The sequence below is a fragment of the Bos taurus genome, chromosome X (assembly GCF_002263795.3).
Source record: "Bos taurus isolate L1 Dominette 01449 registration number 42190680 breed Hereford chromosome X, ARS-UCD2.0, whole genome shotgun sequence".
In the NCBI taxonomy this organism is placed as follows: domain Eukaryota; kingdom Metazoa; phylum Chordata; class Mammalia; order Artiodactyla; family Bovidae; genus Bos; species Bos taurus.
The window spans coordinates 127,696,012-127,720,531 of record NC_037357.1 but is presented as its reverse complement, the minus strand read 5'-3'; the positions used below and the strand labels follow the sequence as shown (position 1 = coordinate 127,720,531).

The 24,520-nt window shown below is 39.4% G+C and overlaps 1 protein-coding gene across 1 annotated transcript; it reads left to right on the top strand.

Annotated features, from left to right (window-relative positions):
* Positions 1-17: 17 nt before the first annotated feature.
* ZRSR2 (zinc finger CCCH-type, RNA binding motif and serine/arginine rich 2) lies at positions 18-23,770 on the top strand. Its single transcript, XM_003588204.6, has 11 exons — positions 18-81; positions 474-553; positions 4,213-4,303; positions 9,471-9,579; positions 9,932-10,018; positions 12,808-12,846; positions 13,439-13,557; positions 18,595-18,808; positions 19,708-19,763; positions 20,673-20,782; positions 22,796-23,770. Exons 1-11 carry the CDS (start codon positions 41-43, stop codon positions 23,254-23,256), a joined length of 1,407 nt encoding a protein of 468 aa, XP_003588252.2. The 5' UTR covers positions 18-40; the 3' UTR covers positions 23,257-23,770.
* Positions 23,771-24,520: the final 750 nt, after the last annotated feature.

Sequence of the window (24,520 nt, the reverse complement as noted above, 5' to 3'; positions counted from 1 at the left end):
TTTTCCGGCCGGCTCCTGTGGGCGTGGCGGCGCTGGCAAGATGGCGGCGCCCGAGAATATGCTGTTTTCGGAGAAGCTGAGGTGAGCTGGGTTAGGAGAGATGAGCTGAGAGAAAAGGGGACGAAGCAGACCGAGGCTGGGCATGGAAGATGTGCAAGCATGAAGTAAAGGGGAGCTGGGCCAAGCAGACGAGCCACCGCAGCAGCTCTATCCTTTCCCTGGGCGCGCCTGAATTACCAATTGGGCATCTGTGGGCTCAGGGAGGCGAAAAGGGGAGCAGAGGGGCATGGAGAAGACCTGCCGTGTGCGCATGGGATGGCGAGGAGGTGGTAAAGGCATGTTCTGTAATTAAAACACGGGAAGCAAGATTTCACTGTTGGAGTTCCTGTCACTGGGCGCGGAGGAGTAGGGAGCTCAGGCAGCGCTGCAGTTGCGGCCGCTGACGCTGGAGTGTGTGTCTTGTGTTTTTCCAGCCACAAAAAGTACAGGGCCGCCCTGAAGAAGGAGAAACGAAAGAAACGGCGACAGGAACTCGCTCGACTGAGAGACTCTGGTAATGGACTTACTTATCTTGTTTTCTGTGTATCAAATTGCCCCCGCTACTCCCGTCCAAGTACTGTTATCTAATATATAGTTGCTTGTGGCCACGACCCCTCAAAAAGTTGTTAGACCCATATCAGAAACAATGGTAAAAGTACTTACTCAAGAGGGGGAAGAAGTCATGGTGAATCATCACCCACTGATTACGTGGAAGTATTTATAAAGTATCTAATATTACAGGTGCAGGCATCATGAATTACAGCAGCTAGCACAGCCTTTGCACATAGTAAGTATTCGGCGAATATTTTTCTTTGTAAAACCAGCAGGATTTGAGGGGTTTAGACATTTTGCAAGTTTTTCTCAAACTACACTAACGTGAGAGACCCCTTGTTGATCTTATTTAAATACATACAGATGAAATTAATTATGAAACTTACTTGGTTTTTGGTTTGGCCGCACTGCGTGGCATGTGGGGTGTTAGTTTCCGCACCAGGGATGGACCCCATGTCCCCTGCAGTGGAAATGCGGAGTCTTAACCACTCGACCGCCATCCCTATATCTACATTTATGTAATGTTAGGGATGATGGGAAACATATGCACAGGACATTAATATGGTACTGAGTGAAGTTTGGAATGCTACTACTACTATTGCCATGTGGTTATTTATCACTTTTTCTTCCTATTAAAATACTGTGGGAACCTTCATCTGTACTGGCGGTGGTGTCGTTTGGCCCTCACATGGCAGAATCTAATGTTTATTTATTAAACCTACCTGTTTAATGACCTTAGTTGTAAAGTTATATCGTAGTAATAAATGCACATGGAAGCACTGAAATCACACAAGAGTGCTGAGTTATAACGGTTTGTCATGTACATTAACCAGAATATGCCTAGTAAATTATCCTGGACAATTCTTGAAGTCCACAGACCATGGCCTCAAGAAACCAGGATTTTGGGGCCTTAAGAAAAATAGCCATAGAGGTTTTGTTTATCATTAGAGTTGCCCAGAAACTGTTTGAGTAGCAATACTTGGGATATTTAGAATGAAAGGAACAGTGCATTGCCCTGCAGCCTGTATTACTATCTCTTTTTTAATTCAAAACTGGTCCCACTTGAGACAGGATAAAACATCAGGGATAAAAGGAGAAACAGGGTAGATTGGTATTATTGATGCCCTTAGTAATTCTCTACCCCCTTTAAAGTTCTTGGTTTCCTTACTATGCTAACCTGTTTTCTTGGAACATGCCCCAACTTTTTAAGTCTTTCTCTTTTTCTTTACATACTTCAATTCCAATGTATTGCATTGATATTTTTTATTCCCTTTTAACTTTTTAAAGTGCATTTGGAGTGAGCCTCTATGAGTAGGCAAGTGGATGTGTCCTTTGGCAGTTTAGTCAGTTGAAGGATGCAGCTCACTGGTCTGCTCATGATTATATATGGTTAATGGCTGAGCCACAATGAAGCACTTGCCTCTGGATGACTGCTGCTGCTTTGGCCTACTCCAGCTCACAATTTTTTACTTGGTGGTGCTTCATGAATACTGTGGTCAACTAAACACTGCTGTGGGTTGTAGCACACTTGGATGGCCAAACATTACCCAGAAGACTACAATACAGAAATATCCTGTAAGAATTGCTCTAGAGTGAATTGGCAAGTGATTGGTAGAAATTTCTGGATTATCAACCTCTCTATTACAGGTAGCTTCTTTAGCACCCAATTCTACTTGAAATAACCTGAAATAAGCTGCATTATCAGAAATTAAGGTGACATGAAGGAAAAAAGGAAGCTGGAAAACTGTAGAATGACTCCACATATACTTACATGTATAAAACAGTTAGATACACACTTGCCCCTTGAACAGCGTGGGTTTTGAACTGCGCACATTCACTTACATGTGGATTTTCTTCAGTAGTAAGTACTGTTGTACTACGTGGTCTGCAGTTGGGTGAATCCAAGGATGCAGAACTGCTGATATGGAAGAACTGCGAATGTGGAGGGCTGACTTTAAAGTTATACATGGATTTTCAACTGCATGGAGGGCCAGTGCCTGTAACCACTGCATCGTTCAGTGATTCAGTACTGTAGTTATCTAGGACTAGGTGAGCCTTTGGTTAGACCTATACTTAATATGGGCTTCCCAGGTGGCTCAGACAGTAAAGAATCTGTCTGCAGTGTGGGAGACCCAGGTTTGATCCCTAAGTCGGGAAGATCCCTTGGAGAAGAGAATGGCTACTCACTCCAGTATTCTTGGTTCGAAAATTCCAGGGACAGAGGAGCCTGTCGGGCTATAGTCCATGGGATCAAAAAGAGTTGGACACAACTGAGTGACTAACACTTTTCACTTTTTAAATACTTAATGTATGTGACAGACAGTATCTTTTTCCTTTTAGCCTGAGATCTTCTGTTATAGTTCCTTAAGATCACTTCAGTTTTCCTCCTTTTTTCTCCCCACAAATTTAAATTTTGAGAAGAGCATATACATTTTTATTATATTAGGACTTATTTTCCCATGTTTTTATTTTGAAAATGTTCCAATGTGCAGAAAGTCGAAATTTACAGTAGACATCCATGATGTACAGTAGACATCATGAACCCTTTGCCTAGGTTTGTCAAGTGTTAACATTTTGCCTTACTTTCTCTGTATATAGATAGACACATATGTACAAATTTTTTCTGAACCCTTTGCATGTCAGTTGCATATACGTAGCCCTCACCCCTAAATACTTAAGCCTGCATCTCTTAAGAATAAGGCCACAGGACAACATTTCCTTCCCTAAACAGGGCTCCTAACGTCATGCCCTCCCTCCCACTTGCCAGGGAACTTTTTTTGATGAGCTCCTCTATTTTTTTCTACTCTTTTGATGTGTGCTCTCCACACATGGTTAATTCAGAATAAAGCTGACTGTGGATCGATTGAAAAAAAAAAAAAAAAAAAGAATAAGGCCACAATACTAAACAAATAAAGGAATAGTAATTCAGCAATATGATATACAGACCATATGAAAACTTTCCCAGTTCAAGTTTGATTATTTTGAAAAGCTCAAGCCAGTTGTTTTGTGGAATGCTCTGCATTCTAGATTAGTATGTCTTCTCCTGAGTAGCTTCAGGTACACTCTATGGAAAAATACTACATAGCTGATGCTGTATAGCTCTCATTGCATACATCTGGGGGCCTCTCATGTCAAGTTGTTCCACTCCTAGTGATACGAAGTGTGGTCAAAGTGTTGCCAATCAGATGGCTCCACTGTAATAGATATTTCCCCCTTTGTAATTAGTATTCATCTGTAGGCTGGTATTTTGAGATAGTGTAAATAAATATCCTCTTCCCAACAGTTAGTTCCTACAGTGGGGTACAGCAGTGAGGACTATTCTACTTAAGTCTTGCTACATTTTTCAGTTGCCATTCTTCTATAAAGATGGATATTCCCTCCCAAATCTCACCATTTTAGGGGGTGTCAGTTTAATGTGTTAATCTGCTACCATTATTGTTCTTTTCAGTGTTCACATTGTTCCAATTTGGGCGGCTGGGGCCCTTTATTGTTAGAAAGTTTTAAAAAGAGGTTTGTACCATAATTGTAAAGATAAAAAATTGTATATAATTTTTTTCCTGAATTATTGACCAAGGCTTTGTAATACATGGATAGAGTCCTAAAACATTTACATTCCTTCAGGACTCTCACAGAAGGAAGAGGAAGAGGAGGCAGTGACAGATGCTTTGACTGAAGAACAAGAAGAAGAAGAGAGGCTGTTGGAGAGAGAGAGGTCAGCACTGATTGAAGCTCTTTCTGCAAGCCCAGTTCTTTTACTTGAATATTATAAGTCTGCACTAACTAGGACAGGTCTTCTTTACACAATCTTATACAAAATAGATCTTGTAAAATACCCTGGATAAGCTGTTTAAATCTCTAGTTGATGGGCTGAAACAAGATGTTGTCTTTAAAAAAAGTTTTTTCACTCTTTTTGCTAATTTGTAAATGTTTTTTGAAAAAAAAAAATTCAGATAATTAGTAAGTGTAAACAGTGAAAAGACTTCAATAAACTCCACATACCTAAAGATAGCCACTGTTAAGGTAAGAAAGAAACTGTAGATGAATATATATATATATTTCTTTCGTGGGATGATATTTATACATATTTTTCTATAGATTGCTTTTTTCCACTAAGTGTATAGGACATTTACTTCAGTGTTGATACAAAGATCTAATTCAACCATTTCAGTAGCAACACAGTCTCCATCGTATGACTAGCATAATTTATTCCCTATTCATAATTTATAGTTCTCTACTGATGAATGTTTAGTTCTCGAAAAAAATATTATTTACTGTTAAATCACATTCACTTACCATGGTACTATTAATTTACTGTCATTTACTATTTGTTATTTATTTACACTCAGGCTTTTTACTATTATTAAAAAAAAGTTGCAGTGAGTATCCATGATTATATATCCTTGGTATTGTCCTATTATTTCCTTAGAAAAATGCTGAGAGGAAAAGTGCACATAAAATGCACTTTTATGCAGGTAGAAAGAGTATCCCGGGTTGCAGTTTGCCACCTTGCCAAGAGTGAATCAAGGTGCCCATCTCTCTATACTGTCACTCACAATAGGCATTATCAATTCTTAAAACTCCTATAGTAAAAGTTATTTCTCATCATTTCAAATGTACATTTTAAAAAAACTTTCATTAGAGTACAGTTGATTTACAATGTTGCATTACTTTCTTCTGTATAGCAAAGTGAATCAGTTGTATGTATACTTATATCCACTCCTTTTTTAGATTCTTTTCCCATATATGTCATTACAGAGTATTGAGTAGAGTTCAGATATATACTACTTAATTCGTAGGTTGAGTATCTTTTTATATAATATCCATTTGTAGATGGCTTAAACCTTTCTCTTTGGGGATACATTTTTTTTGTTATGTAGGCAGTGTTATTATTAGTCCTATATCTATCATGTGTGTGATGTATATGTTCTTCATTTGTCATCAGTCCTAACTTAGATTCTAGTAGTTACTTAATTTGATTTCCATGTTGTCAATTTCATCATGATATCTGGCCTTGCTGTCTGACTTTAAAAGGCCTTCCCCAGCACAAGATGACAAAAATATTCTGCTCTTTTTTTATTTTGGTATTTTTCAGGGAGTGTTTTGTTTTCTGGGCTTTTTTAAAAAGTGGTACACAGTAATAGGAATTTGCTTAATGCTACTCAACTGTACACTTAAATGGTAAGGCTTATATATACTTTGCCACAACAAAAAATAAATAATATTTTAAAGGAAAAAAAACTTGATAGACCCTCTCCAGCTAGTTAGTGTGTTCACTGGTAATGTTGCTTCTTTTCTTGTAATTAATTCCTATTACCTACCTAAGCACATAAGTAGGTGGAAGCATCAAACTGCTGGGGGAAAAAAAAGGTAGTAGTGACGGGAAACATGGAGTTGGATTCAGCCAGATCTGCATTCCATTCTTGGCCCTGCTACTTACTAGCTCTATTCAGGTTGCTTAATCTCTCTAAGCTTCGATTTCCTCACCCTAAATAGGAACATAAACAGGGACTTTCCTGGTGGTTCAGTAGTTAGGACTTCCTGGTTGGGGAACTAAGATCCTGCATGCTGCATGGCGTAGCCAAAAAATATAATAATAATCATAGTGCCTACTACATAGAATTGAGCAGATTGAATGAGATTAATGAGGTGGTAAGTGTATAGTGCTTAACATAGTGTGAGCAAATAGGAGATGCTATAATAACTCTGGTTGTTCTTATTAGAGATTTCTGTTAAGATGAAGATAACATGTATATCATGAAATAGGGAAGTCTTTTTTTTTTGCTTCCCCATTGACTTAGGTGCTTCTTTTAAACCACATACATGTGTCTTCATACTCCATTATTATTTGTTTATTCCTGTAAGAGTTGCATAATACTTTACTGTTGAAAAGCAGGATAATTATTTGAAAATACTGCACTTCATGAATCAGAGTTCTGCACACTGAAACATCTACATATACCCCATGACATATACAGAAACGCTGGCATATGCAGCATGCCAGTCTCTACCATGGCTAAAAGATGGGTTCCTGGAATCTGTAGTAGGAAATGGAATACTTTCTCCCATCGAGTATTTGAAATTGTGATTGGGTCCCCAGACTAGACATAAAACCTTATTTAACTCCTGATGTCTCTGAAATAATATAGCACAGTTTCTCATATTTCATTTTCCTTTTACAAATTCAGTGGGACAGTATACAGTCTAGGTTTGAAACACCAAATTGGCTAATAAAGTTTTGAAATATAACCTGTCTTTAAGTTGGAAACTTGTAGTATTGGATATCTGAGATACCATTGTAATACAAGATCACTCTTTTATAACTGGTCATTTCTAAGCATAAACTAGACACTGACTCATTTTTTTTTTTTTTAACTCCTTGTCATCTTTTCTTAAAACCTGTAGCTTTATTTTAAAGACCTGATCACAATATAGTTCTCTTTTGCTTGAGGCAAACCAAGTCTCTGAACTGTAAAGAGTAGCAGTCCAAGGGTTTAGAGCAGGAGATACCAGGTTTTTGTCATGCTACAATCCTGCGTTTGGCACTTTCAAAATGCATGGAATAGGAAGGGTAATACTTTCTGAATGAAAAGCTGGATGTTACTCACTTATTGGCACCTAAAGGTTCGTGACATTTGTACAGGACACGGGTCAAGACCATCCCCAAGAAAAAGAAATGCAAAAAAGCAAAATGGCTATCTGAGGAAGCCTTACAAATAGCTGTGAAAAGAAGAGAAGCGAAAAGCAAAGTAGAAAAGGAAAGATATACCCATTTGAATGCAGAGTTCCACAGAATAACAAAGAGAGATAAGAAAGCCTTCCTCAGCGATCAATGCAAAGAAATAGAGGAAAACAACAGAACGGAAAAGACTAGAGATCTCTTCAAGAAAATTACAGCTACCAAGGATACATTTCATGCAAAGATGGGCTCAATAAAGGACAGAAATGGTATAGACCTAACAGAAGCAGAAGATATTAAGAAAAGGTGGCAAGAATACACAAAAGAACAATACAAAAAAGATCTTCACAGCACAGATAATCACGATGATGTGATCACTCACCTAGAGCCAGACATCTGGGAATGTGAAGTCAAGTGGCCTTAGGAAGTATCCCTATGAACAAAGCTAGTGGAGGTGATGGAATTCCAGTTGAGCTATTTCAAATCCTAAAAGATGATGCTCTAAAAGTGCTGTACTCAATATGCCAGCAAATTTGGAAAACTCAGCAGTGGCCACAGGACTGGAAAAGGTTAGTTTTCATTCCAGTCCCAAAGAAAGGCAATGCCAAAGAATGCTCAAACTACCGCACAGTTGCACTCATCTCACATGTTGGTAAAGTAATGCTCAAAATTCTCCAAGCCAGGCTTCAGCAATATGTGGATCGTGAACTTCCAGATGTTCAAGCTGGTTTTAGAAAGTCAGAGGAACCAGAGATCAAATTGCCAACATCTGTTGGATCATCGAAAAAGCAAGAGAATTCCAGAAAAACATCTATTTCTGCTTTATTGACTATGCCAAAGCCTTTGACTGTGTGGATCACAATAAACTGTGGAAAATTCTGAAAGAGATGGGAATACCAGACCACCTGACCTGCCTCTTGAGAAACCTGCATGCAGATCAGGAAGCAACAGTTAGAACTGGACATGGAACAACAGACTGGTTCCAAATAGGAAAAGGAGTACGTCAAGGCTGTATATTGTCACCCTGCTTATTTAACTTCTATGCAGAGTACATCATGAGAAACACTGGGCTGGAGGAAGCACAAGCTGGAATCAAGATTTCCAGGAGAAATATCAATAACCTCAGATGTGCAGATGACAACACCCTTATGGCAGAAGGTGAAGAACTAAAGAGCCTCTTGATGAAAGTGGAAAGTGAAAAAGTTGGCTTAAAGCTCAACATTCAGAAAACTAAGATCATGGCATCTGGTCCCATCACTTCATGGCAAATAGATTGGGAAACAGTGGCTGACTTTATTTTTTGGGGCTCCAAAATCACTGCAGATGGTGATTGCAGCCATGAAATTAAAAGATGCTTACTCCTTGGAAGGAAAGTTATGACCAACCTAGATAGCATACTGAAAAGCAGAGACATTACTGTGTCAACAAAGGTCCATCTAGTCAAGGCTATGGTTTTTCCAGTAGTCATGTATGGATGTGAGAGTTGGACTATAAAGAAAGCTGAGCACCGAAGAATTGATGCTTTTGAACTGTGGTGTTGGAGAAGACTCTTGAGAGTCCCTTGGACTGCAAGGAGATCCAACCAGTCCATCCTAAAGGAAATCAGTCCTGGTTGTTCATTGGAAGGACTGATGTTGAAGGTGAAACTCCAAATATTTTGGCCACCTGATGCAAAGAGCTGATTCATTTGAAAAGACCCTGATGTTGGGAAAGATTGAAGGTAGGAGGAGAAGGGGATGACAGAGGATAAGATGGTTGGATTGTATCACCAACTCAATGGACATGAGTTTGGATAAACTCCGGGAGTTGGTGATGGACAGGGAGGCCTGGTGTGCTGTGGTCATGGGGTTGTAAAGAGTCGGACATGACTGAGTGACTGAACTGAACTGAAACATCACTGTGGCCAACCTAAAGAGAAAGCTAAAGTGTCATTGTTTTGTCTAAAGATGTTACAGTTAGGAAATATAGAAGTAATGATTTTACACTGTTTCCCTCTAGGAGGATAGTTGCTAAAATGCAGTGCTTTTCCAAGATCACTACTCATGTATCCTGGTCCTCTTACCTCCACTTAACTGCTTTCTAGAAAATAGCTTTCATGGTACTTTCATCATTCACAAAATGTCATTTTACTTTCATATATGTGTGGATGTATTTGTGGATTAGCGCCCATTCCTTTTATTTGATCACATCATTACATCAATAGGCAAAAATTACATGAGGAATGGTTGCTGCGGGAGCAGAAGGCACAAGAAGAATTCAGAATAAAGAAGGAAAAGGAAGAAGCAGCTAGAAAACGGCAGGAGGAACAAGAGGTATGGTATTAATCAGATAACCAGTTAACTAACTAGTTAACCAAAACAACTCTCAGTAAGAGTTACATACCTTGAACTTTAGAAACCAGATGTTGGGGCTTCTCTGGTGGTCCAGTGGCTAAGACTCTGTGCTCCCAATTCAGAGGGCCTGGGTTTGGTCCTTGGTCAGGGAACTAGATCCTGCGTGCTGCAACTGAGACCTGGTGCAGCCAAATAAAAAAGGGGGAGGGATGTTACTCATTTTACCAGTGTTAACATTTTTCATTTATTTGCCCCATTTGGCAAATGTTTTAAAAACATGAGTCTGAAAAAAAATTACCTTTCTTCTTTTTATTTTTTTCCCTCTGTAAAGAGAAAATTAAAGGAAGAATGGGAAGAACAGCAGAGAAAAGAGAGAGAAGAGGAGCAGCAGAAGCTACAGGAGAAGAAAGAAAGAGAGGTGATTCCTGTCACAGGAGGATAAACGCACTGCGTATCCTCTTAGTGGGTGGATGGGGCGTATGATGGGGTGGAAGAATAAGCTATAGGCATATCAGGGTTTGAGCTTGGTTTTTTCTTTAGGAAGAGTCATGTTTTTAGTTTAGATATACACTAACATTTTCTTATGATGCTTTTCTCTGGGTGTTTGCTGTGGCAGATGCCTTAAATTAAGGTTTTTTTCCCCAACTTTACCTATCTTATCCTATATACTAGGGATTGGCCAGCTTTTTCTGTAAAGGGTCAGAGTAAATATTTCAGGCTTTGTGGTCTCTGTTGAAAACATCCAACAGTCCCAGTGTCCCATGAAAGCAGCCATAGGTAACATGCAAATAAAGGGTTGTGGCCAAATTCCAATAAAACCTTATTGTTTTATTGATAAAAACAGGAAGCTGACCCCTGCTTTACACTTTGTACCACTCCACAGCAGACGGTGTTTTTCTGAGGTTTTGTTGTATATGGGTTGATTTACTATTGGGTGAATACTATTTTTTATAGTTTCCACCTTTGTTTGATTCATAAGAGACTTCACCACTTTGGACATGTCACCAAGAACTAATAGATTGAAAGAAATCATGAGCTCAAGTATCAAGAGATTAGGAAATATTTTTTGTTATTAAGTTTTGACTACTTTTCTAACTTGTGCTCTAAAGGCAGTTGTAAATAACATCGTTGCTCACACGAAAAAAGAATCTTAAGGTATTTGTATATATCTGTATCTTCTAGGATTGTTTTTAAAGATTGCTTTGGTCTATTTTGCTGCTATTCCTTAACAGTGCATTTATTTCAAAGATATCACAGCTCATCTTTCCTTCACTGATTCATCAGGATGTATCTTTTCTGTGATATTGCTACATTTGAATAGCATAAAATTGGGTAATCACCTGCTGGTGGGAAAAATGCATTTGTTTACATCCTAGTCATAATGGGGTAGAAGCAACCTTTGTTTCTTGTGTCTCAGGCCATCAGTTAATTCCAGTGTAAATTTTAAAAACCCTTACTTGAGTACTGCTTTCCAGATGAGGCAAGATGATGCTAGGTTTTTAGGGGGCAGGAAAATTGTTTGGAGTGTGTCATATTTTTTTTTTTTTTTTTAGGGAGAGAGTAATAAATTTCTATTTTAACAGTGGATTGTTTTTCAATTGAGGTCTTTTCTGGCACCAGATAAATGCTAAAGTTTTTGTTTCAAAGAAAGTCTGGTGAGACATAAGGAGAAGTGGGTAAAATGAAGTCAATTCTAAGCATATATAAAGGGATCTGCATTCTGAGTTTTCTGCTGTGAGCTAGATAGATGCTTCTCTGGGATTGGAGATAGGGCAGCTATAAAGATCTGTATTCATTGCGTTCGGTTTCTTGATGGGGAAACTGAATGAGAAGTAACCAAAAAGATCATTTTAGGTGCTTTAAGGTAATGGTATGTGGTATAAAGAAAGAAAGCAGGTCACATGACAGACTGATTGCGGTAGGAAACTACATCTTTCAGTTGATTGCCTGTCAAGGAAGACTGCTCTGAGGAGGTGCCGATGTGTGAACTGACAGCTGAGTGTAGAGATCTTGGGGAGAAGGGTTCCAGGCAGAGGCAGGGAAGTCTGAGCCTGGAGCTGAAAGGAGGTCAGGGTGCCTAAATCCTAGAGACCAAAAAGAGGACAGTGGCAGAGGTGGGCCCAAGTTCAGGAGGGTAGGCAGGGTCATTCGTGTAAGGCCTCCTGGGTGGGAAGGAGGAGTTTGGATTTTACCTGAAGTGTCATGGGAAGCCATTAAAGGGTTTTGAAGCAGGGACTGACTTCATTTAATTTATATCTTTACCTTTAACAGATCATTCTAACTTTTGTATAAAGAATAGCGGGTGGCGGTTGGGAGTGATGACCAAGGAGGCAAGAGTAGAACTGTGGCTCCAAACAGGACATGATGGTGGTTTGGATGACAGTTGATGCTTAATACAGAGAAGTACACAGATTTGTAATGAGTCATGGCAGTTAGCGGAACTCTAGCTGGTAGGCTGAATGGGCAGGAAGGGGAAAGGAGGAGAAGAGAATTCAAGCCATATGTTTTTAATTTGAGCATGTAGGCACATGGCGGCTCTGTTTGAGATGAGGCATTTAGATGGGTGAGGGGTAGGGAAAAGTAGAGTTCCATTTTGAGCACATTGAGTTACTAAGGACCCTTACATGGCCAGGTAGTTAATCAAGTAAGCAGCTAGACATATGAGTCTTCTATGTATTACTTTAAGGAGCTAGGGAAAAGTCTGTCAAACATAATTTAAAGCTTATTTAAATGCCAAGGAGGTAAAATTTTACTGGCATAGTGCAGAACTGTGATACTGCCTTATCAGAAAGTTTGAGATTTTTCATCAATCCCAGTTCCTACTGTTCATATCATAATGTAGCATCTGCTAAGTGTTTGTGATGTTTCAGCTACCATTGTCTTTTATGATATTCACTAGTACCTCACCTTAAAAACTAGAATGTGGAATGTATGTTCAAATCTGCTAAATATTACTCTTACTGAAACTATTAGAAGACTATGTTTTGAAATGTTAGCTGTTTAATGTCCTAGTTGAATGAAGATTCTCAGCTGTATGTCTTTGAAAGCTTTTCAGAAGATCATGCTATAGAAAGCAAATTACAACCTGAAGCCTTTTGTGTGATGGGTTTTTTAAAATTGTTATACATGAGATTCTTAACCAGATAAACCAGATATGACTTACCGACTTCGAGGTTTTCATTAGTCCTATGTTTGCACCATTTGTAGGAAGCTGTGCAGAAGATGCTGGAGCAGGCTGAAAATGAGGTATTTTCAAAACCTTTCATTAACAATTTGAGGCCAATGAACATTTCTTTAAAAACACTACTTCCAGTAATGTTAATTTTGTGGTAAGTTACGTAGATCCCGTCTGAATGTGGGATTCACACCTGAGGCTCTGTGATTTGTACAACAGCAACAACAAAAGTGAATTGATGAACAAAAGCAAAAATCACCCCTGTGGACTGGACTTGTTTATAGTCCTTAAAGAATGTATAATCAGCCTCACACATTTTTACACCCAGATGGATGTTTTAACTTGATTCAGAGTAAATCAAGGGATAGTTCCCTAACAAGTCCTTTGACTCTTTTCGGAATCAGTGGACAGAAGGGAAACCTTGGTGAGTGCTCCTGGTGGCCGAGGCAGTGCCTGATGCTGGACAGTGCCCAGGAGCCAGGAGAGACATAGCCCCTATCTCATGACAGTTGTTTGTAGAGTCTCGATTGTGTGGCACAACTTAAATGTGTATATTTTTACAGGAATCTGTTTTTATTTTTGACTGAAATATTTGAATACCTTTTAAACATTTAATTCTTTGTGGATTTTTACATCAAATAAAGTTACGGTTATTTTCAACAGTTGGAAAATGGTGCCACATGGCAAAACCCAGAACCACCCATGGAATTAAGAGTAATGGAGAAAGATCGAGCTAATTGTCCGTTCTACAGTAAAACGGGAGCGTGCAGATTTGGAGATCGGTAACCAATTTTGTTTTATTGTGTCAGAGTTAAGTGACTCAAAACATCAAGGTTTCCAAGTTCCCATTTGGGGAGCGGCACGGGCTGGAGTTTGAAATGTTCACGTTCAGTCAGGCCTCTGCTATGTTCTTGCTGCTGCTCTAGTTCCCCAAGCTGGGTGTCCCCTGCTCCCTGACACCCGCCTCCCCGCCCGCCCTGGGTGGGTTGGTCCAGTTCTCTGGCAGGGCTTCCTTTTCATTCCTCCCACAGCTGTCTGAGGACCTTTCACTTTTGTTTTCTTCCTGCGCTTGAATTGGTCCACATGGGTGAACTGGGATGAGGAAATCTATTTCAAAAGACTGGAGCAGCCTGGCTTTATTTTTTGAATGCCAAACACTGTGCATGAAGGAGGCTTTAAAAACTGGCATGCCCAAAGGGATGTCTATGAAAGACAGGATCTGAGTGAGCAGAGAAAAATTCTAGTGCACATTCTCAGTCTGCTCTGATTGAGGAACAGACGCAGGGTTCAGCATCTGGCTTTAGTGGCTATAGCAGTGAGAAAGTTACTTAAGCCCTTAGTGCCTTAGATTCCTCATCTGTAAAATGGATATTAAAAGTAGTACCCCCCCAACCCCAAGGCAGTTGTGAGGCTGAAATGAGTGAATTCAGGGAAGGCAGGTCTACAGGTCAAATGTGGCAGGCCCATGGCAAGCGCGGAGTGTTTGCTGATAATTTCTTTTTGTTACTGTTGCCATTATTCTCTGAGACCCTCTGGTTCCCTGCCTCTTTTGGATCAATGATTTTAAAACAGGACATTCACCTAGAAAACTAAGTGTTGATGTTTTGATTCATTTAGCAAATATTTAAATATCAACTGTATGGCAGGCAATGGTGATTTTTATAATTTGGCTTGTTTATGAATGAACAACTTAAAGTGGATAAATAATTCATAATGGTGAATAAATCCATCTGAGGCAAAATCTAATTATTTTCATTCTGCACAAGAAAAGATCTAATTATATCTTAGTGTCCTATTCATCATAAAAAGGGATATGAATTGGCAAATTCGTATGTATTTAATGAGAAACTGTATGTTGTCTCTCGTGCTTATTTTATTCATAAAACTATACATGCTGTAAGTTTTATTTCCTCCTTTGAAAATATGAACCTTCTCTAGCTTTCTCTTTTAAAATTTAAGCCATCACATCATTTTACATTTTTTAAGAACAGTGGTTCTCAACCCTGGATTCCGACTAGAATCATCTAAAAAGCTTGAAAAAAATTACGTCTTATCTCAAATTAAGTAAATCAGAGTTTTTGAGACTTGGGCACCCTAATTTTTGAAATGTGTTCAGGTATTTTTAATGTGCCCCAGGATTGAGAGTCACTGATATAGGATTTGTGACTCCTTTTATGTTTTATAGTTGGGATGCTATATGCCCAGAATATCTGTGAAAGTATTCACAGAATCCGGTCAGTAGTGAAAGCCTCCTCTTGAGGAACTGGGCTTCTTAGGAAAAGGAAGAGAGAAAGACTTTATCCCCCTTCGTACCCTTAGAAATGTTTCCCAAATGTATGTTTAATTTCATCAAAGCAGTAATGATTGATGTAAAACATCCCCACCAAAGAAAAAAATGTACAGCGAATTACCTTTGAAAGACAACTGAGACTCAATATGAGTTCACATTTGCATTGGCAGCGGGAGTGGGGTGGGGGTGGTTGTTGAACCAAATTGTATGTAAAGTTTCCAAGTTTCCAAGTTTCCAAGAATTCCTCATTTATGATATATCTCAAACATTTCCTTACATGTGAAGGCTTGCAGTCATTGGATTCTGGATTCTTCTTCTGTTGGGCATAGGTGAGAGAAGGGAAGATGTCCTAAATGGTTTCAGGAAATTGGTTGACAGGACTTAATTGTGAAAAGGGGAATGGACTGTCAGGCGCTCAAAACTCAGCCCTGAGAGCCATTTCAAGGACATATTGACAGTAGTCAGATTAGTTTGTGAAGATTTCTTAATATTTTCATAGGCATGTGACATTTCACCATCACAACTATCAAAAAAAGTATGAGATTGATTTGGATATTTTCATCACTCAGGTGATGAGTTGTGAAATAAGATTCTGTGAAACTAGCAGTTACTAAATCCAGTACCGACCCTTCAAACAAAGATGCTGCTCCCCTTTCACAGAGAGCTCCAGTGTCTTGCTCAAGATCATACAACTGTCCTTCTCTGTTGAGTTCTGTCACACATTCACATAACCTAAGCATCTCTTTGGTCGCTTTGTTTTTGTAATTAGTATAGAATTAAATTCTAGAACCTTTCTGGAGTTGATTTTTCTTAGAGTCACAGCTTGGAGGGGAGCTCAGGGTTTTTTTTTTTTGGTCCTTAAAGAACATAATCACTGATGAAAAGTAAAATTCGTTGACCAGTGAGTATACCTCACTTGTTTTCAGAAGTGATTTAAAGAAGGCTCATAGTCTACTACACAGTTTATTAAAATAAATAGAAAGCAAGGAAAGGAGAGGTGCATTACTGTGAATGTACAGTACATTTGACTTTGGAGTTGTATTCATCCCACGCAACAATGAGCTTTGTAGTTTTTACCAAAAAGGAAATGAGTGGGATCTCTGGAAAGACAGATTTTCTAGGCATCAGAGTCTAAATGTTTTCCCATAGAATACTGTATAAAGATACTGAGTAGGAAAGTGGACAGTAACTTTCATGGATATTTTATTAACAGTTGCATATGTAATTTTCATGAGAATATTTCTCACAAAGACCTTCAGTAAATAATCAGAGCCTAACTTTAGTGTGTAACTTTATTCTATAAAGAACAAAGGTAGTGAGTTCCTGGATTCTCCCCTGAGAAGAGAAAAAGAGGCATAGTCAGTTCTACCTGAGGGGGCATTTGGAGACCCATGCCATTTATTGGCTGACCTTCTAGTTAAGGTAATGTCCAACTACCTGATTTGCGGTAGTCTTACTTGATTCAAGGATCTGAGTAATGGGTAAATAATAATAATAATTATTATTAATGGGTAAATAGCATGGCCTAAACCAGGAGTCCCTAGACATGACTGACCTTAAGGACCACGTGTAGAGTTACTTTGAAAACATGGGTTCCCCACTCTTTGAGGTCTGAACAGATTGGTCTAGGGCAGGACCTAAGAAATCTCAGCTCTTCCCAGGTGATTCTAAGAATCACATGGGTTTGGGTACCACAGCTTTAGACTGCCTTCCCAAGTGTCCCTTGTCTTAGCTGAATTTTCAGCATAAGCTGTAGGGTGGCCTTAAATACACTCAGACTATGTGGACTGTCTCCAGGCCAAGTGGGATTTTCCCCTAGATGGGGACTTTGGCACTGTTCCAAAACTCACAAACGTTCATTTGACATCCTGGGTACTAGAGCCCAGTTCATTCAGATATAAGAATCCCATGAGGATTTTAACCTTGTTAAATTGGTTTCTCATTTAATTCTGTATGTGCTTCATACTTGTAAAATTCTGGTTCTGCTAACACTGTCAACCAGGTTGATTCCTTGTTCTTTTTTCTGTGGGCACTTGTCCTTGGGAAGATGGATCTCATAACTAGGTCTTTGGCTGAATAATCTAGGAGAGTCCTTTGAAAACTAGAAAATTTCACATTAATGAGCACTGATGGCACATTTCTGAGTTGGGCATGTTATGTGCAAGGCATTCTATGTGCATTGTCTCAACCAGGTATACAGATTATGTTACAGACAGTGGAAAGTAAACATGAGTTAAACATTCATTTCAGGGCCATTGTTTTTTTTTTTTTTTTTCCTAACACTTGCTTTGTTCTTCAACTTTTTTTTCTTCAAGAGTTCTTAGGATTTTTTTCCTAAAAATTTTGTTGTAATTTTTAAGCTAGAAATTTAATCAGGAAAATTTGATGATTTTGAATCTTAAACTGTATTTTTTCCCCTCTTCATTTTATTTGAGGAGAAAGAAGTAAATAAGAAAGTAAACTCACATGAAAGATTTTTTTGTAAAAAATTACTCAGTTACAACCCAGTCTAATTTAAACTGTGAAAAGAAAATTGTTCTTCACAATGGTCAACCTCCTTCATAAAAGAGAAATTCTTTAACATTTAGCACATCATATAACACATAAGGGGAGAAGGCAATGGCATCCCACTCCAGTACTCTTGCCTGGAAAATCCCATGGATGGAGGAGCCTGGCAGGCTGCAGTCCATGGGGTTGCTGAGGGTCGGACACGACTGAGCGACTTCACTTTCACTTTCCACTTTCATGCATTGGAGAAGGAAATGGCAACCCACTCCAGTGTTCTTGCCTGGAGAATCCCATGGATGGAGAAGCCTGGTGGGCTGCAGTCCATGGGGTCGCATAGAGTCGGACACGACTGAAGCAACTTAGCAGCAGCAGCAGCATAACACATAAGCAGTGGACTGTCAATTAGCTCAGATCTCTGGGATCTTCTCTCCCCAGCCATGTAACTTGTGTGCTTTTCTAGGCCTCACTTTCCTTCTTTCAAAGTGGAGAAAATACTAGCCCTGGCTGTCATAACAGGTTGTAAGAATCAGAGGAAAGAATATAAAAATGCCATGAAAACTATGAAGTGCATTCCATTTAGCTAAAACTCTCAGAATACTCTGTTCTCTAAGTGTTGGGTTTGTTGGTGACTGTATGAAATCAGGATTGCACTGTTCTCACGTCCTGAGTCCCACGAATGGTGTCTCTGTGCCTGTCATCACTGTCTGTCATGCCCACACAGCTCCTCTTTCCATGTGCTTCCATGTCTGTAAGGCTTTCTAAATTTCAGTAAAAGGCAGCTAAAATGACTCCTGAACTTGGAAATAATTCCCAACTGTACATTTTAATGAGATCCAATATACAGGTCAGCTGTAGAACAGCTTTTGTTAAGTGTTGATATTTAAAGTCTGAATGAGATTTGTCATCTTACAGTTCAGTCAAAACAGCTAAGTTGCTCAAGTCTTTATCTCACAGTTGAATGCAGGTATCTTATCTATAATTTCTCACCATTGGACTGCTGAAGTTTTTCCTTCATATGCAGGTGTTCACGTAAACACAATTTCCCGACATCGAGTCCCACCCTTCTTATTAAAAGCATGTTTACAACGTTTGGGATGGAGCAGTGCAGAAGGGACGACTACGACCCTGATGCAAGCCTGGAGTACAGCGAAGAGGAAACCTACCAGCAGTTCTTGGACTTTTATGACGACGTGCTCCCTGAGTTCAAGAACGTGGGAAAAGTGATCCAGTTTAAGGTGGGCACGAGCAGTACACATGAAGGAGGGACTGGGAAAGCGAGGGTGCAGGCTCTGCCTGTATGTCATGTCCACGCATAAATATGTATATATATATTTTATGGCACACATATATGTGTATGTGCCTGTCTGTCTATATGTATGGGTTTCCCAAGTGGTGCTAATGGTAAAGAACCTGCCTCTCAGTGCAGGAGACATAAGAGATGTGGGTTCAATCCCTGGGTCAAGAAGATCCCTTGGAGGAGGACATGGCAACCCACACCAGTATTCTTGCCTGGAATCCCATGGACAGGGGAGCCTGGCGGCCTACAGTCCATAGGGTTGCACAGGGTCGGACAGACTGAAGCGACTTAGCATGCATGCACATGTATATGTGTGCTGTGGGTATTGGGTCTATGGAGATAGGGGTGCCTGTGTCTGTGTGTATTTGGAATGCAAAGGATTTGCCCAGCCTCAGGAGAGTGCTGATCTATATGATGAAGGAGGGAGAACAGGATGGAAGGGCCTCAACTGGGTCTTTCATGTTTTATGTATTTAAACATGCTCAGTCAAAAGTGGAAAATGTTAGTATTAAATCTGGGTGATGTATATAGGGGCTGATTACTAGTCTCTGTATTTTTTTTCTTTTTTTTAATAGTCTATTTTTATGCATGTGTGAAACATTTCATATCTTTGAACAAAAAAAGGATCAGGTAATTGCCTGCAACACTGCCATGTGCTGAAGTATGCCTTAAATAGATGTGAGCATGGGGTAGTATCTTAATTTTGAAATTTTTGATTGATAACACCTTATGGTAATGTTGGCCTGGACAGAAGTACGTATGATGACTGAGGGCTTCTTTTCCTTAGGTTTTTGTCTTTTTTTTTTTTTTGTAAATCAGTTCTTCATTGCTCCTTAGGTCAGCTGCAACTTAGAACCTCATCTGAGGGGCAATGTGTATGTTCAATATCAATCGTAAGTATTCTGAACATAAACATCTTCACATTTTGTCACAGTACAGTGTTGTGACTTACATTGACATGTGGAATTTTTTTTTTTATAGATTTTATATGCATGGTTTTTTTTTTTTTGGCCACACTGGGGGGCATGCAAGATCTTAGTTCCCTAACCAGGGATCGAGCTCATGCCGCATGCATTGGAAGCTCAGAGTCTTTAAACCACTTGAACAGAGAAGTCCCTGCATGGTATTTTTAAAAGTGTAAAATATTAGGAGCTGATCCAGAAATATAGAAAAGATTAGACGATTATATATTTGTATTTCACTCTGTGTATACTTAGAGTTCTTAATCTTTTACAATATAGTGAATTTTTTACTTATATAATTTTAATAATTAAAACACAAACTGAAAAGGGATAACCAGAATAGAGAACAGAAAAGTATAAATCGAAAGAGCGAGAAATTAAAGCCCCAAATAATTTCAGTGTGCATTTTGCCTGCTAAGAGAGCAGTTAGTGTGTCATTTCTGCTCGTCATGCTGTATGCCTGCGCAGCGCCATGGCTAATGGGGTAAATTAACCATTGTAATAGGAAGGACAGTGATCTGAGCTGAGAAAGAACAGGCGCTGACAGTGGAAAACACTTCTGCATTTTTTATGGTCCAGTCTTTTGGTTTAAGAAGCTTTGACTCAAGCTGGTTTCCATGCATCAGAATCTCTGAGAGGTTAGTTTAAAAAAAAAAAAAAGTTTCTGAATAAATTGTGAGCTTCAGGAGCTTGAATGCTGTAATGAGGACTCCCTAGGTAGCACAGAAGCAGTGAGCTTGGTGGCCCTCTGGTAAACAAATACAAGAGTTAGTTAACAATAGGATTAATCTACATATTAGAAAGTTACTCTAATAAAGTTACATCCTTTGTGGTTTAAAGGGAAGAAGAATGCCAAGCAGCCCTTTCTCTGTTTAATGGACGGTGGTACGCAGGACGACAGCTTCAGTGTGAATTCTGCCCAGTGACCCGATGGAAAATGGCAATTTGTGGTAAATACAACATGATTTTTTTTCCCCCAACTGTTTCACTGTCATATAAAGTGATATTCTTGGGGGCAGAGGGGAATGCAACCTTTTAAAGGAGTGGAGATTAGCTTTTGCCTCACCTGGTAGATGAACAGAGATCACTATATAAAGTACATCACATTTTAGACCTGTAACCGACCTTGTGGGTCACTTTATGGATGCAGTGACTAGGGGCATGGTGTATAGGTGACAAAGTCAGTGCTCAAAGTCCTAGGCTCTGCAGGAAGCCTGAGAAGTTGTGTCTGTTGATTGGCTCCTCACTTGAGCTGTTTTTTCTCCCCATCTTTATCCCTAATGAACCTTGTCATCTTTGCCACCTAAAACATTACCTGTAACACTTCCTGCCTTATTGAAATACAAGCTTTTGTGCCTTAGAGATTGATTATAGATTTGGAACCTGGTCAGGGCACATTCAGTCAGACTGACTCATCAGATAGTGGCTGCCGAATCAGGAAATGAGTCAGTCTTTGAGTAGCTGGCAATTTTGAAGGGGTCATTCTGTTGTGATTTCTATCAAATAGGCTTAGCCAAACCATTTATTGTTGAAGTGCCCCGGAAGCTATGAGAGGAGCTGCCAGTGCCTTCGGGGGCCACTTCCCTTACCCTTTGCTTCACTTCGCTTTATACTCGCTTGCTTAAAACCTCCTATTTCAAAATCTGTAATTTATAAAGTCTGAATCTTTGGCAAACCTGGTCTTAATGGATGCTGTCACTTAAAAGTCATGTGAAGCCGGGGGGGGGGCGCGGGGCTGGGGGAGGCATTTAGAATTCCTTGCTTTGGCAGGCCAGAAGAACCATTATGCCTTGAAGACTTTGGGACTGAAAGAGATGGCTCTGTTTTCTCCATGAAGGCAGTTACTTGTGTCAGTTCCCAGGAATCCAGTGTGATTTCAGTGAGGTGCTTCGGAGTGTGACTAGTAACTACTGAGCATTTTTTGTGTCTTTATTATTGGATTATTGGCCACACAAATCAAATATGATTATATATCATCTTTGGAGAGATGTCTGTTCAGATACTTTGCCCATTTTTCTTTTGTCTTTTTATTATTGAGTTGTAAGAGTTCTTTGATATATTCTACAGACAGGTCCCTTATTGGAGATATGATTTGCAAATAGTTTCTCCCATTATATAGATTGTCTTTTCACTTTGATGGTGTCCTTTGAAGCACAAAAGTTTTTAATTTTGATGACTCCCAATTCATCTATTTTTTTTTTTTTTTGCTTGTGCTTTGGTATCATATCTAAGAATCCATGTCAGCCCATGCCATGAAGATTTACTTGTATGTTTTCTTCCAATAGCTTACGTTTAGGACTCTGACCCATTTTGACTTTCTGTATATAGTGTGTGGTGTACAGGTATTTCATGTTTAACTCTTTTACATATTTAGATAATTTACTGCTTTTTCAAAAAAGTTTTAAAATCTTCAAGGGATCTCTAAACTGTGCAAGTAGATTGACAAAAATCTTCTGTATTAAAAGCACCTTAAAGCATTAGGCCAGTGTTTATCATCTTCTTGAGATGTAAGAGAATACAGGATCCTCTACTTACAACATGCTCTTTATTTTAGCCAGTGGTTCTGTCCTCCCACCACCATGCCCTCAAAGCATGCTGCCACCAGGACTGCCGACCAGGGCTGGTTCTTCAGTGTTAGTTAGGGATCTACATTGTCTGTCAGCAGGATGGTAAAACAATAGAAAAAATAATAAATAATATGGTTGCCATTGGTTGGGTTGCACTCTACACCATAACCCAGTAGGGGAATGGGACATTCTGGTTAAGTAAAAGTTCTGATCTATTACTTTTCACAGTGCCTTTTGTTAGAGCATTTAATATTTCTGAAATTCAGGGAACCCAAACTGTGAGATCAAAGTATGTAAGGAGAAACTAGTCCTATTACAAGCGAACATCAGAAATGTACCTTGTGAAAAGGATGTAGTGCCAGCAGTAAACGCTGTTTCCTCACTGTGCCATTGCAGGTTTATTTGAAATACAGCAGTGTCCCAGAGGGAAGCACTGCAACTTCCTTCACGTGTTCAGAAATCCCAACAATGAGTTTTGGGAAGCGAATCGAGACATCTACCTATCTCCAGATCGGACTGGCTCCTCCTTTGGGAAGAGCTCAGAGAGGAGGGCGAGGCTGGGCCCCCACAACGACTACTACAGCAGGAGGAGGAGGAGGAGGAGGAGGAGCCCTGGGCTGGCCCACTCCTACAAGAGGAACGGGGAGGCCGACCGGAAGAGTAGTCGTCGTCACGGGGCCAAGAAACCTCACAAACACAGGTCCAGAAGCCGGGGAAGGCACAGTTCCCGAAGCAGAGGAAGAAAAAGGGACCGCATCCGTGGTCGGGGCAGCCGGAGCCACAGCCGCAGGAGCCGCAGCCAGAGCTCCTCCAGGTCCAGGAGCCATGGCGGGAGGAGGTCAGGGAGCAGAGACTGAACTCTTCAGAGCCCCAAATCCAAATAAACTTACTGTGTTTTTCAGTGATTGTACACCTTATTTATTATGGCGGCTACATACTTGGATGGAGGGCTCTCAGCTCATGTGGCTTACCAAGTCTGGCAAAACTGTATGTAGACTGGAACCCTGTTTTAAAATATTTTTATTCTCTGATAATCACAGTGTGTTTAGTATAGAGAACCTAGAAAACATAAAATGTATACAGCGCCAAAATTACTTATAATCCTGACCCTGAAGATAACCAATTAACACTGCAGCATTACTTTAAGTCTTTTTTTCTGAGTATATGAGTGTGTACACATTTTTTTTACACAAAGATCATGGCTGTAGTTGAAATGTTTTTTTCACACCAAACATTGTCCTGTTTCACCAAGCCCTAGTCTGTTTTACTCACTGCATAGTGTGGATCTATGTTTATTAAGTCATGTCCCTATTGTTGGATTTTTAAGTTATTTTAAGTTTTGCACTATTAAAGAATCCCATGCTATAAACAGTCCTGTGGTGGATTTTCTTAAATACTTTCACCCATTTCTGATCATTGCCTTAGTATAAATTATATCAAGAGAAAGTATTTCCAAATTGCCGTCCATAAAGACTACAAAAAATTTTACGCTGTCAACAATAAATTTTGCTGTTCCTATGCCAAATTACTTTTCCAGTTTACTTTGCCAGTTTGGAAAATTTTTTGGTTTACTTATCTCTGTACATGTAAGCTAAGACAAACACTTTCTGTATTTAATGGGCATTCAGTTTGGTTGTTTGCCCCTTATTGTTGGATTTTTTACATGTTAATAGCTGAACAGTTCTTTACTTTAAAATTCACTTTCTTAAAGTACTAAAGAGTTAGTTGTTTCCCCACCCTCCTCCCCCATAGTTTTCCATTAGGGCATTCATCTATTTTGTATTGTGTTACAGAGTTCATTGCTGAATATGCCAGATGCTAAAGCAATTGATTAAAAAAAAAAAGTGCTCAGAGAAACTTGTTGAAAAAAACATTAGGGAATTCCCTGGTGGTCCAGTGGTTAGGACCCCTAGCTCTCACAGCCAAGGGTTCGATTCCCTGGTTGAGAAACTAAAATCACACAAATTGTGCAGCACAGCCAAGAAAAAAAGAAAAATTGATTTGTTCCAAAATATAAATGCCTAAAAAATTATTGAAAAATTTCTGTAAGTATCTACAGGATTCACTAATACTGAACAGTTCTCACTAAATTCAAAAATTTTCAATCCTTTCCTAAATACA